Consider the following 13,525-nt stretch of genomic DNA (forward strand, 5'->3'; position numbering starts at 1 on the left):
CTAATTTTGAAAGCTTACTATAAATTATAAGCACCAGGTAATAATTACTTATACACTATTTAGCCATGAATCTAAAGTAGCATGGTCACTATTATCATGCCCATTAACTTTCCATTTTCTAGAGCTAATTATCAAGTTTATAGATGACTTTGTTTTTCCTTTATTTCCTGTATCTGGTCATTTCATTGCCCCTTAGCTTTTAAAAGATAACAGGAAGATAGTCTTAATATTATTAACTCTGGCAGTTAGTTTGGTGACAAATCTTTAATAAAATGACCCTTTTAGTTTGAGTTATTCTTGTCTCTGACACCAGGGGTTATTGGAATAAATGTTTCCGTATTTAGTTCCAGAGGCACCTGATCGGCCTACCATCTCTACGGCATCAGAGACGTCCGTCTATGTCACTTGGATTCCTCGGGCCAATGGGGGTTCTCCAATCACTGCCTTCAAGGTCGAGTACAAACGGATGAGGACTAGTGATTGGCTGGTGGCAGCTGAAGATATCCCTCCTTCCAAACTTTCTGTGGAAGTTCGTAGCTTAGAGCCAGGTAGTAATTCAAACATTTCCTTTTTTGCCATCCACTGCTGACTTGAGATGGATATTTATAGTGGTCTCGTACTCTTCTGATTGTTAAAGTAATACAAGCCTGTTGTGCGAAAACGGAAGAGAAACTATGAAGAAAAGAATAAGTCACCTGAAACCCATCCAGCCAGAGATAAGCATTGTTTACAGTTTGGTGTATTTTTGTAGCCTTTTTTTTTTTAATACAAACCAGGATCGTGCCATAAATACTGTTTTGTGATCCCATTTTCCCTCTATCACATGCCTTTTCCAATATCATTAGAAATTCTTCAAAAACTCAAGTTTTTAAGAACTGTATATCTGCTGTATAAGTGTAGTGTGATTTACTTAACACATTCTTTTCTTCTGGGTCTTGGATTCTTTCTAACTGCTAATCAGTAGAAATAGTGCTGTGTGACATCTTTGTGTGTGTGTGTAAGGTGTTTTGCTATAATTACATATTTTAAAAGGAAAATTGCTGGTTGTTTGACAAAAATTGTTGGCTCTAATGATGAATCTCTCAACGGAAATGGGAGACCACTCATGCTTTGCTCAGCAGAACACCCGACTTCCCTGCTGCCACCCCAGCATCTTGAAGGCTGTATGTGAGACGTTAAACCACACAAGGAAAAAGCAGTAATCACAAATCCACTTTGGTTGCTTTTATTTATGTTCCATGACCATTTTTGTTTATGGCCTTTTTAAATGTACTTTAGTGACAGATGTCGGTGTTTGTCTAGACAGGTAACATGAGCCTCAGAACCTGCAGGTAGAGTTGGGAGAAGGTGACAGTTTTAAATGTGGGCGAAGCTGGGTAGCATTTTACAGACAGAAAACACCGTCTTCAGAAGCCCCGTGGTTATTTATGAGCCATCAGGAAACGTGCTGGGGGAGTCTAATTTATTCTTTAGATCTAGATCGTCAGAAACTCACAATCCTTAGAGGTTTTTGTGTTGTTTTTTTTTTTTAAGTTCTTAATATGTAATACAAATAAATACCTTCTGTTGTGGCTTAAATCTGTCCGCTCTTATCCCATTATTGGTGAAATCAAGTGACATCTGCTGTCACCCACACAGCGCCCCTTCCTAAGTGTATTCACTGTGTTAAACTTCGCTTCAGTTGTTTCTTTCAAAGGGGAAAGAACCTCGTTTTGAACACAGATACTTCAACCAATACTGCATTTGATGGTTATGATTTTAGAACGTGATGGTAAAAAAAAGTAAATGCGCTCTTTCCTGTTCTCTACCTGCCCCTACCATGACACACATCATTAATCTTTCATGGCCTTGTCTCCCAGTGGCTCCTAATAAGCTCTTGGACCCGGGAACACAACATCTTGAACATCCGCTGCCAGTTGACAGAAGCTGGCAAGTGGATTGAAATCTGTTTACCGTGGAGACTTCAGAGTGTGTTTTCGTGACTGTAGATAGATACTTAGGCACAGTTGTCATATCTTGTATAATGATATGACGTTCGGTTGTTTGCAGATTTTTAAAAACTCTGTTTTTTCCTTTTTTTTTTTTTTCCCTCCCTCAAAAGGTTCAACATACAAATTTAGGGTTATTGCCATCAACCATTATGGTGAGAGTTTTCGGAGTTCGGCATCTCGTCCTTATCAGGTGGCTGGGTTCCCCAATCGTTTCTCTAACCGTCCAATAACTGGACCCCACATTGCATACACTGAAGCTGTCAGTGATACGCAGATCATGCTGAAGTGGACGGTAAGTGGGACAGCTTTTCTAATGAGACGGTTGTCTAGTTTGGCCATGGTAACGATTGATTCGATATCCTCATGACATGATATTACGAATAGCAAATGTTTTTAACTTCTAAGTGAGGGAAAGTTGAAGGGCATAGAATATTTATCTAAAAGCACCTGTGATGAGTGGGACAGTCTTCTCAGCTCTCAGCCAAGTGTTAACTTAATTTCCATTTCAAGATTGAGTGATAGATTTTTTATCATGTTTATTTATTTTGAGGGGGAGGGAGGGTGAGAGGGAGAGGGAGGGAGAATCCCAAGCAGGCTCCATGCTGTCAGTGCAGGGCCCGGCATAGGGCTTGATCTCACAAACCACGAGATCATGACCTGAGCCGAAATCAAGAGTTGGACGTTCGACCAACTGAGCCACCCAGGCACCCCCAAGATTTATTTATTTTGAACCAAACGTACTTTTATGCCTTAGAACCTGGTGAAATATATTACATTATTTTTGCCCAGCCCTCCAGTAAATTAAATGCTCGCAATACCTTTGAATTAAATTTAAAATGGCCATCAAGGATGTTTACAAAATGAAGCTGGAAAAGTATTGCCACACAGATATTTCACATCATGGATGTTGAAAGTTACACTCATTTTTGTCTTTGACAAGTCTTTGCTTCTATTTTTTAGTACATTCCATCAAGTAACAATAATACTCCCATTCAAGGATTTTATATCTACTACCGGCCAACAGATAGTGACAATGACAGTGATTACAAGAGGGATGTTGTAGAAGGTAAGTCCCACCGGCAAGCTGGCGTAAAGAGCTTTGGGTGGAGAAAGTTTATAAATACTATGAAAAACATCATCCCAGGTTGAGATAGGTAAAATATGAAATGTCATAGACACTATTACTTTGATTTTTTTTCCCAAAGAGAGACCCATCTTTCCAAGGTAATATATATAGTATCTTCCATTTTGGTTATAGAAACAGTTAAAAAACCCTGGGGGAGATCTGACTTGTCAGTAGTTCATCTGAAAAAAATTCTTGTTTTCTGTTTTATTTAAGTGAATAGTAACGTGAGTATAAAAATCACTTGCAACTTCTAGCTGTATGTAAAACAATGTCTCCGTCTCAGTTCCATTAACGTCACTACTGGAATGATTGCATCTTAAGCATGTTCTCCGCTTCGAGAGATGCTGAGGACTTGGAATATATAGAGACAAAAAACCAGCCAAGATAGGGAAGGGTGTTGAAACTACCTTTTCCTTGCAGTTAAAATACAATCTAGAACTTCGCATGTGGTCTGAAGGCCCCACATGACCTGGCTGGCCCCTGCCTGCACCTTCCTCCAGTCTGACACACGTCTCCCCTCTCACGTGTCTTCCGTGACACGCCGGCCCCCTTTGAGTTTCCTTGTGTGCACCAGGATCTCTCTGGCCTCAGTACTATGACACGTGGCAGTTCCTACTCCCTACTGTGTTCCTCTTCTGGTGTTTTATTTAGTTTTTCCTCTTGTGGGTCGAAATGTTACTTCCTCAGGTAACCTCTGCCGGTTCATGTGAGTTACCCTTGGTGTAATTTCTAACTGTGCCCTTTGTGGTTATGCCCTAGAATTCACCACAGTTGGTGTGTAAGGAGTATGTGTGCATGTGTGCGTGTGTGTATGAAATTATTTACTTCGTTCGTCCCCACCGCTAAACGTTAGCCTCTTTGTAGGCAAGGAGTCTTTTCTCTAGTGTCGTATCCCCAGCTCCTCCAGTGGTGAGGTGTTCAGTATTTAATGAATGAATGGAGTCGAAAAGAACAGTGGAATATCTGAGGATGATCAGGCTGGAAAAAGGACGACTAACAAGCAATGTGACAGCTGCCTTCAAATACTGAAAGACTGTTATGTAGAGGAAGAACTCAGCCAGTGGGGAGGGGCAGCTAAAAGGAAGTAGCATAAAGAAGAAACCTCCAACACGGCTTTTTTAACAAACTCAGAAACTCCTTAATTTTGGAGGTGTTCAGTAGAAGCTGGATGCTTCTTTCTCAGTGATCTCTTAGAAGGGATTCTTGCTTTGGGAGGAAGCCTTCCTCCAAGGGCTATTTTCCCCTCCCAAGATTCTGATCCTTTGAACTATTAACATCACGATGGATCATGTCAAAAAATGGCCCTGGGCCAAGGTTGTTTTCATATGACTTCTTGATGTCAAACGCTGCATATAAATTTTGTTGTAAGTAGTCTTATAATAAATTCATTTAAATACGCTAAATTAAGTTTCTTTAAATAGTGTAATTTAAATAATGTTTTTCCAGCAGATTACTTTTGTAATATAGTAAAACATTATCATCTGAGTTTTAATACCTGGTGCGTAGCAGGTGCTCAGTAAATATTTTTTGAATGAAAGAGTGATTATTTCTCTTAATGTGGAAAAGTAGGAAACAAATTAGTTTCTAAACCCACTTTAAACATGAAGCACTGGGGGAATGAGGTAAGATACTTGTTAGTGGCCAGACTATTCTGTGAAGTTAAGACGGTAGCTGTCTTGAGGGAGATATGACCGGAAGAAGCATGGGGGGTACTTTTGGGGTGCCGGTAATATTTTCTTTCTTGACCTAGGTAGGTATTGGTACCATGGGTATGTTCAATTCATGAACATTCAGCGAGCTGTTCCGTTATGGGGACTTTTCCCTGTGCACATTTCACTTTCTGAAAAAGCTATGCAAAAAGAAGAAATGATAAGAGTTATTAGTAACTGTTCTATATTTGAGTTCTAGCTAGGTCGTCATTTTAGTTTAGCTGGGTTAGGAGAGTGACGCTGTCACTTTTATTTCTAAAATCTTTTGACAGAGATTTACATTTGCTATGAAATAGTTCTAAACAAGGTAAATGTAAACAAAGTGAACACCTCTCTTTGTCTCGCTCTGTGCCATTCTTTTCCCGACCTCCCCTGGTTCTCTACTCTCTAGAAATATCCACCGGTGAACAGTTTTTAAAATATATTCCCTAGTTCAATCTTTGAAATTTTTGCAAGCTTTTGTGATGTGAATATGGTGTGTGGAACTGGGAAATTAACTTTTGTATCCAGTAGTCGTGTCTGCAGATGTGAGTTTTGCCTTACGGTTCACAGAGAACTTGTTTATAAACTTCGTAGACGGAGCAGTTAGATGTTTAAGTGGGCTTCACTGTGCTGTGTAATTTGCTTATTCCTTATTTTCAAGTTTATGCATTTGAAATTCTTTTTGTGGCAGTTGGAAACTATTGGCCTGTTCTCCCAAACCAAGGAACAAAAGTATTTACCCTTTGCCCATGAAGTTTTCTTTAAGGCAAAGTTTTAGATTACTTATGTATATTGACTCAGAATTGTTTAAGCTTTTGGAAAAAATCTGAAACTCAATTACAGTGTTAAAGAATACACCAAGAGCAATTACATCAAGTTATCCTATCTTCTGAATTAAGTTCCACATTGGAGTAAACCGTAAATGTTTCCAGCATACCAGTGCTTTTGTGGTGAATATTTTTGTCTTATAAAGTTGAGTTTCCAAAAAATTAAAGTATCAGGCATCCTAATTGTTAAGCCTGTGCTTTGGCTTTTCATCTTTTCTAAAATATTCTTTGAGAAGAAAAGAAAAAAAAAAATGACCCGTTTAAGAAAAGGGTATGCTGGTTGGTTGACTTTCAACCTAATAATGTACTTTGTTGTCTTACTCATCAGTGATCAGGAAAACTCTCTCTGCTAGTGCTTCCTGTCATTTTAGCCATTTGAATAATTACCATAACAGTGGAGTATTATTCTAACAAGGTATGTGTTCTTTTACCTGTTTTTCTCTTATTAGTTAACATATTGGAAGCGCAGTTTAATTACGTTTTGACTAGGACTCTGAAAGGAAAATTTCCAATCTAGTGTGGTCATTATTCAGGAGAATATAGTTTATAGTTAGGTGAGTGTAGGGCTGAGCTAGGAAAGACCCAAGGACAGAGAAAAAATAGAAGTCTTTGAGAAAGTGTTTGGAACTTAGATCTATTCCAGTCTTTGAATCAAGATTGTGAGTCAAGTTTATTTTAGGGTCCTCTTTACACTTACAAAGGGGGCATAGAATTCCTTACTTCTTGAGCCTTTCACAGTCCCTTGATCCTAAAACAAGCAGATTCTCTTCTGGGTAAACTATGGGTCTTTATGAATGAGGGGTTTTGTAGTGGTGACCTGGAAAAGGGGCTGTGTTTCCGGTCTGAAATATTTTTGTCTGTGTTGAATTAGAAAGGAACCCAGTGCTGTTGGACCTGTCAGCCGAGTAGATTTGACTTGCTTGTGTGGTTTGGTTTTGTTTTTCCTCCCCCTTCAATTAATTCTTAAATCAGTAGGTGGTATAGTTGAGCTTCTAAGGAACTGTGGAAACAGTTTGAAGAGGTATGTTCTAAGAGGGATTAAAGGTGCAGGAAGAGTTCATTAAATCTGCCAGAAGTGTCCCTGTTTATTAAAGTTCATCACATGTCCGTGGAAGTAAAAATGGAGAGTGGTTCGCATGAGAGTTGGTTCAGTTTGGGGAGTGTTTCTAAATGAAACGTTGGCTGGGTGCCATGGATAACAGAAATCATTCTATTAGAGATACTTGTGTGGTTTGGAGACCCTGACTCAAAAGAAAAGAAATAGTGGAGCAGGAACCAAGAGTTTCCGCTAGTAGATTTTGCTTTTTGATTATTCTCAACCATTTGTTCAGACATTCACTTAGACGTCTGTTCACGTCACATCCAGTCCAGCAGAACTGAGAGTTTCTCTGAGGCCTGTCTTGTAAATAAATGGTCGCTTATTCTGGGTCGGGCGCCATTTGCTGATCTCATTTATAGTACTGCTTTCTGGAGGGTGGACGGACTGGATTGACTTGCTAGGTTAAAATAGACCACCAGAGGACTTGAGGGGTTTTTCTCCCTTAACTTATGCATAAAATTAACATGGATTTTACGAAAGGCCTACTACTAATTCTTGGTAACGAAACAAAATATTACTGCCAGTGCACGGGTATAGCTTTAATTCCATGTACCTCTTGTCATTTGTTTCATGGCATGTCACAGAAATGCTGTTTATCTTGCCGCATTACTGAAGTGCTTCGCTGAAGGACATTTTCATCACGCAAACAGACGCTATGGCGATAGGAGGCTGTTCCAACCGCGTTTCGAAATTACCTTTGGGTCGTGCGATACGTAAAGCTTGTCTTTTCCTTCTCCTTTCTAGGTTCAAAGCAGTGGCACATGATTGGCCATCTGCAGCCAGAAACCTCCTACGATATTAAAATGCAGTGCTTCAACGAAGGGGGAGAAAGCGAGTTTAGTAACGTGATGATCTGTGAAACTAAAGGTAAGAGAGGAATGAGAACTCATGCTTTTTTTTCCTGGCGTGAAGACTGTCCCAACGGAAAACATAATACGTTGACTAGAGCACTTGTCTAAAACCTAGTTTACGGAAACATTGATCATATTCATTAATTTCTGTGTGGCTCCAAGCAACTCACTCCTCTTCTTTTTTTCTTTTTCTCCACAAAGAGATCAGAAATCTTTGCTGAGTAATTGCTGAGATGGCTGTGAAAATTAGAATACTTTTTTTAAAAAAGCATAATTTTAGGGAAAAGTGCTTTATACCCTTCAAGTGGTTTCTTGAATGACAGTTATGTGTAACTCTATCTACTTAAGTGTGGTGGTTAAATTCAGAATTAGCAGTGCGCTCTGCTAAATTGAAATTCCCAACTCTGCCTCCATATGTAGATTGACTATAAAATATCTTCTAGTTGTTTTGTTTAATGTTTATTTATTTATTTTGAGAGAGAGAGAGACAGAGACAGAGAGAGAGCTGGAGAGGGGCAGAGGGAGGGAGAGAGAGAATCCCACATAGGCACCTCACTGTCAGTGCAGAGCCTGATGCAGGGCTCGAACTCAGGAACTGTGAGATCATGACCTGAGCCAAAATCAAGAGTTGAACGCTTAACCCACTGAGCCACCCAGGTACTCCTATTATCTGTTTTTAAAGGTGATAATACGACACGTAATAGAAACAGCTAATGTGGCTATTTACAAACTCCTGTCCAGTCTCAGTTAATCTAATAGAAAAAGAGACTGTTTTTAACTTGTGTCTGTTTTTAAGAACAAGAGAAAATTTCCCATATTCCTCCCCCGTCCCCCACCCCCGCTGGTCTCAGTGATCAGGACTCAGTCACATACTCCCCAAACCATTCCCGGGAGGGAAATGATTGATCAGGACCTACTTTAGTTGTTTGGGTTTGAGTGGACAGCTCAACAAAATTGGGGCTTTGCAAGTATGGGAGGAAAAGGCTGCTGACTGGGCTGGGCAGCCTTCAGTGTGTCTGCTAGGGTGATTTTATGATACCAATTCAAAAATGAAACTGGGGTGCCTGGGTGGCTCAGTCAGTTAAGCGTCCAACTCTTGATTTCAGCTCAGGTCATGATCCCAGGGTCTTGGGATTGAACCCATGTTGGGGTCCACGCTGAGTGTGGAGCCTGCTTAAGATTGTCTCTCTCTCCCCCTGTCCCTCTCCCCTGCTTGCTGTCTCAAATAAAATTTAAAAAAAAAATTTTTTTTTAATGAAGAAACTGAGGCTCAGATAAATTGAATTATAAATTTTTTTTAATGTTTTATTTATTTTTGAGACAGAGAGAGACAGAGTGTGAGCAGGGGAAGGGCAGAGAGAGAGGGAGACACAGAATCCAAAGCAGGCTCCAGGCTCTGAGCTGTCAGCACAGAGCCCGACACGGGGCTCGAACTCATAAACCGTGAGATCATGACCTGAGCCAAAGTCGGACGCTTGACTGACTGAGCCACCCAGATGCCCCACATAAACTGAATTATAAAGACAAGACATTGTTCCATCTTTTAATGCTAAGTTAGTCATATGACTTTCTGCTGCAAAACCCACATATTAAATCCACATTAAACATGTGTATATAAATATACAGACATTTAAATTTACCTTGGATTTAATTTGGGTAGTATATATTTGAGGGGCTTTTTGTATTAGTCACTATGATACGTTAACGGACATTTGTTACTTGCCTCTAGAGTGTTGTAATATGTAGGGCAAAATTAAATAAGAATGGAATTTATCATCTCTGTCCCCAAGACATTTAAGAATCTAGCCAGGCAAAACATAAAAGATAGACAACAGTGTAATAACTGTATTATTTAAGCATAGATGTGTCTATAATAGTATATGCCTCATTAATTGACTTTGCTGGGGAATAAAAGGTTCTACCTACAGACTTCCAGGTCACTAAAAAATGAAAAAAGCTCTTTAAAACATTAACTGTTCATATTGAATAACTTTCTGAAATGTATTACACAATTCCCAGCCTGTTTAAATAGAATGTATAATACACAATCTCAGTTTTTAAAGAAATGACTCAAGGGGTGCCTGGATGGCTCAGTCAGTTAAACGTCCAACTTTGGCTCAGGTCATGATCTCAGGATTTGTGAGTCCAAGCCCCACACTGGGCTCTCTGCTGTCGGCACAGAGCCTGCTTTGGTGGATCCTTCTACAGATCCTCTGTCCCACCTCCCACCCCTCCCCCACTCGTACTCCTCTCTCTTGTCAAAAATTATAAAAACATTAAAATAAAAAAAAATAAATGACTCAAGGTTCTTGTTTTGTTTTTTTTTTTAATTTTTTTTAAAAAAATCTTTATTGATTTTGAGAGAGAGACAGAGTGTGAGCAGGGCAAGAGCTGAGGAGAGGGAGACACAGAATCCGAAGCAGGCTCCAGGCCCTGAGCTGTCAGCACAGAGCCCGACGCGGGGCTTGAACTCACAAACTATGAGATCATGATCTGAGCCGAAGTCGGATGCTTAACCAGGCTCCCCTCAGGGTTCTTGTTAACGGTGATTGTCTTATCTTTAGTGATTTAGTAAGGTTTTTCAGGAATGGTGTTGAAGCCAGCCCATTTCCCCCTACTCTTAAATATCAGAGACTATCATAATTTTTCTTAGTTCTTTGTTTTCTCTTTATGTTTTCCATCTCACTTTTCTTGTTCCATGCTCTTAGCCTCTTCTTCTTCCTCATCCTCATTCTCCTTCTTCCTCTTCTTTTTTTTTTGTTTTAAAGTTTATTTGTTTATTTTGGGGGGGAGGAGCCAGCAGAGAGAAAGAGAAAGAGAAAGAGAAAGAGAAAGAGAAAGAGAAAGAGAATCCCAAGCAGGCTCCACACTGCCAGCACAGAGCCTGATGCAGAGCTGGAACCCATGAACAATGAGATAATGACCTGAGCTGAAATCAAGAGCCAGAGCCGAGGCTTAACCAATTGAGCCACCCAGGCACTCCTCTTTTTTTCTTTTTCTGCTTCCCCCTTCCTCCTCCCCCTCCTCCTCCTCCCCCCTTCCTCCTCTTCCTCCCCCTTCCTCCTCCTCATCCCTTCTTTTTCTTCCTTCCTTCTTCTCTTCCCTTCCTTCTTCTCCTCCCTTCCTCCTCCCTTCCTCCTCCCCGTCCTCCTATTTCTTCTTACTGATGTTGATGAGTCTGTGTCACCTCCACCACAGAATTTATTAACTTTAGCAGTAGTTGGCAAAATCATCAAGCTTGGTAGAATTGTGAATAAATAAAAACTAAAGGAAGAGTAGATAAATCTGACGGACTTCCCCATGGGTAATCATGATCTTTAATGTATGATCTGTAATGTCTATTTTGCCTCAGAAACTCATTTGTTTCCTTTAGAGTTGGCAGAGACCTTCAAATTGTCTAAGCCAACATACTACCTAAAGTAGGAGTTTCTTTTAGAGTCTCTGCCGAGTAGTCATCTAGTTTTCACTGTTAGAGACCTCTTTCCTTTGGAAGGTGGCCTCTTTTTTATGGATTCCCAGCTCTGTGCTGTGTAAAGTTGCTAGAAAGTTGAACCCCACTGTACTACTTATTGACTCAGATTGTTTTTAAAGACCACTCTGCCCCAGTACAAGCCGTAACAGGAAGTATAATAACTAATAATAACAAAAGTGATCGAACACTGCTATGTGCCAGTCTCTGTTCTAAGTGCTTTACATGATTAACTCATTTACCCTTCATTACAACCTTCTGATAGAGCAGTTGTTATCTCCAGTTTCCACCTACAGACCCTGGTCTGTGGACGTTAAAGTCCTACAGCTAAGGATAAATGGTAGAACTGAGAATATAAAGCTGGGCCGTGTGGTTCCAGAGGCCGGGCTGTCAGCCACTATGCTCTGTTGCTACTCTATGACATTTAAAACATTAAGAACATGTTTTCTGAGGACAGAGAAAATGGGATTTGAGTCCACCTGTTACTAGCTTCTGTTGTCACTCTTACTCAGAATATCAATGCATTAGGTAAAAAGACTGCATGTACGTGGACTCCAAAGGGTATTGGTTTTGAAATGCTTGTCTTCGGAATTGCAGATGATTGTTCGAATAGTCCGAAGCCGTATCTTGTAATAGTAATCACATGAAAGAGACATAAAATATGTACTTTTGAGTCTTCTTCAGCTCAGAGTATATCACAGAGAAATATTTGTTCCATCCGTAAGTTGGAATATTTGTATTTCAACTCTTTGATAGTCTTCTACAAGGATGATTGGGCAGATAATCGTATAGGAGCTTGGGTTCAAGTAGGTACATTTGTTTCCCTGATTTTATGATTTCTCTAGAATTTGTGGACTAAGACTTTGGCACATCCGATTTTTCAACTTTTGAGCCCTCTTTGTGACTCATTGGTGGTCACATCATCTCAGTAACAAGTGTAAACACATTGGTTTGCATTCCTAACCAGACCTCCTTCAGAGAGTAAACCATTTCATGGAGTCTGTGTTCGCTCTGACATCATGTTTTCCTTTATATTTCAACTAGTGAAACGTGTTCCTGGAGCTTCTGAGTATCCTGTCAAAGACTTGAGTACCCCTCCAAATTCCCCAGGAGGTGGACGAAACATTGGGCCTGCAACCAGCCCCACCAGAAGCAGCGATATGTTGTATCTGATAGTTGGCTGCGTGCTGGGTGTCATGGTCCTCATTCTCATGGCTTTCATCGCAATGTGCCTGTGGAAGAACCGCCAGCAAAGCACCATACAGAGTAAGCCATTCAGAAATATTTCCTTGTCCTTTTATAAAGATGGGTGGGAAAATATTGTCAGAATGCATGTTGATCCCTAATACTTTTGTGCATGAGTGTCATGGCATAAAACATGTTAGATACTCTTCATTCAGGGAGGGGACTTTAAAACTGTTCTAGCTGTCAGCCAGAATAAGTGGAGCATCACATTAAATTGCCCAGTAGAAATAAACAGCAAAGCCAAAACCAGGCAGGTCTCTAAGTAAATAGCTGACTTAGTGCTGGGAAACCCTGGCTTTGTCGGACCACCAAAGAGCAAAGAGTTTTTGAAGCGGGAGCTCTGGGATTGCTGCAGGAACGCCTTCTTACTGGTACAAGACCTGTCAGCAGGAATAGAAGAGGCTGGAAAGTCTGGAAAAGAATACTTTCCTAAGTTGCTTTTACTGAATGACACAAATTAAGGTAACATGGTCCTGTTTCAGTACCTGGTGTACCCAAACAGCTCGAGACTGGTATCTCTTCCCCCTAAGTGTATCTTGTAATGAGAGTGTTTACACGGTCAGTGATGATGGTATATGAAAACAGCTAGCCCAGAACCCCTCTTCCTTTCTCTTTCCCGACCTCTCTCCCTTCCCCTCTCCTTTGCCCCTTTCTTGTTCTCCCAACCGTTATAATCAGGGGAATCAGATCCAGCAGAGACTTTAGTCTTTGGTGGGAGGAGGTTTTTTGGTTTTCTCACTGGCCCCAGAATAAGAGAATTAAAGCTAATAGCTCAGTGGGAGAAAAGATGATTTGTTTTTATCGAATTGGTGCCCTCCAGGAGACAGTAGGGAGAGAATTGGTAGTGGTGGTGGTACCAGGCTGAAAGGGTTGGAGATCATTTGATTGGCTCTTTTTCTAAATGGTTTCAGTATCATCGACTTTAGTTGTGTGAGCTGAATCATTAAAGGAAAAGTACTGCTTTGGTTGTCTGGGCGAGATTAATCTGGTTAAGGTCATTTCCCTTTCTGACTTGGTAATATGTTCAAAGAGAGAAGCTTATGATAGTGATGTTCATTCAGTCATTTATTCAGAAGATACTCATTAACTATCTTTGAGGCGCCTGGCACTGTTTTAAGCAATGAACGCTGGTAAAAAAGTAAACATGGCTCCTGCCCTGTCAACTTACAGTTGTAGTGGAAAAGATAATCAGATATACTGATAATAACTCACCTGTGCAAAAAGTT

At 40.3% G+C, this 13,525-nt stretch overlaps 1 protein-coding gene across 4 annotated transcripts in view; it reads left to right on the plus strand.

Moving 5' to 3' along the window:
* CDON (cell adhesion associated, oncogene regulated) overlaps positions 1–13,525 on the plus strand; it is a 105,329-nt gene that overhangs the window by 64,383 nt on the left and 27,421 nt on the right. For all 4 annotated transcript variants that reach the window (XM_060605167.3, XM_060605164.3, XM_060605165.3 and 1 more), the window contains exons 12-16: positions 345–548; positions 2,102–2,283; positions 2,952–3,057; positions 7,479–7,601; positions 12,099–12,320. In XM_060605167.3, the coding sequence (XP_060461150.3) occupies positions 345–548; positions 2,102–2,283; positions 2,952–3,057; positions 7,479–7,601; positions 12,099–12,320 (837 nt within the window). The remainder of the gene's footprint in view (positions 1–344; positions 549–2,101; positions 2,284–2,951; positions 3,058–7,478; positions 7,602–12,098; positions 12,321–13,525) is intronic.

This window comes from Panthera onca, chromosome D1 (assembly GCF_046562875.1).
Source record: "Panthera onca isolate mPanOnc1 chromosome D1, mPanOnc1 haplotype 2, whole genome shotgun sequence".
Lineage (NCBI taxonomy): Eukaryota > Metazoa > Chordata > Mammalia > Carnivora > Felidae > Panthera > Panthera onca.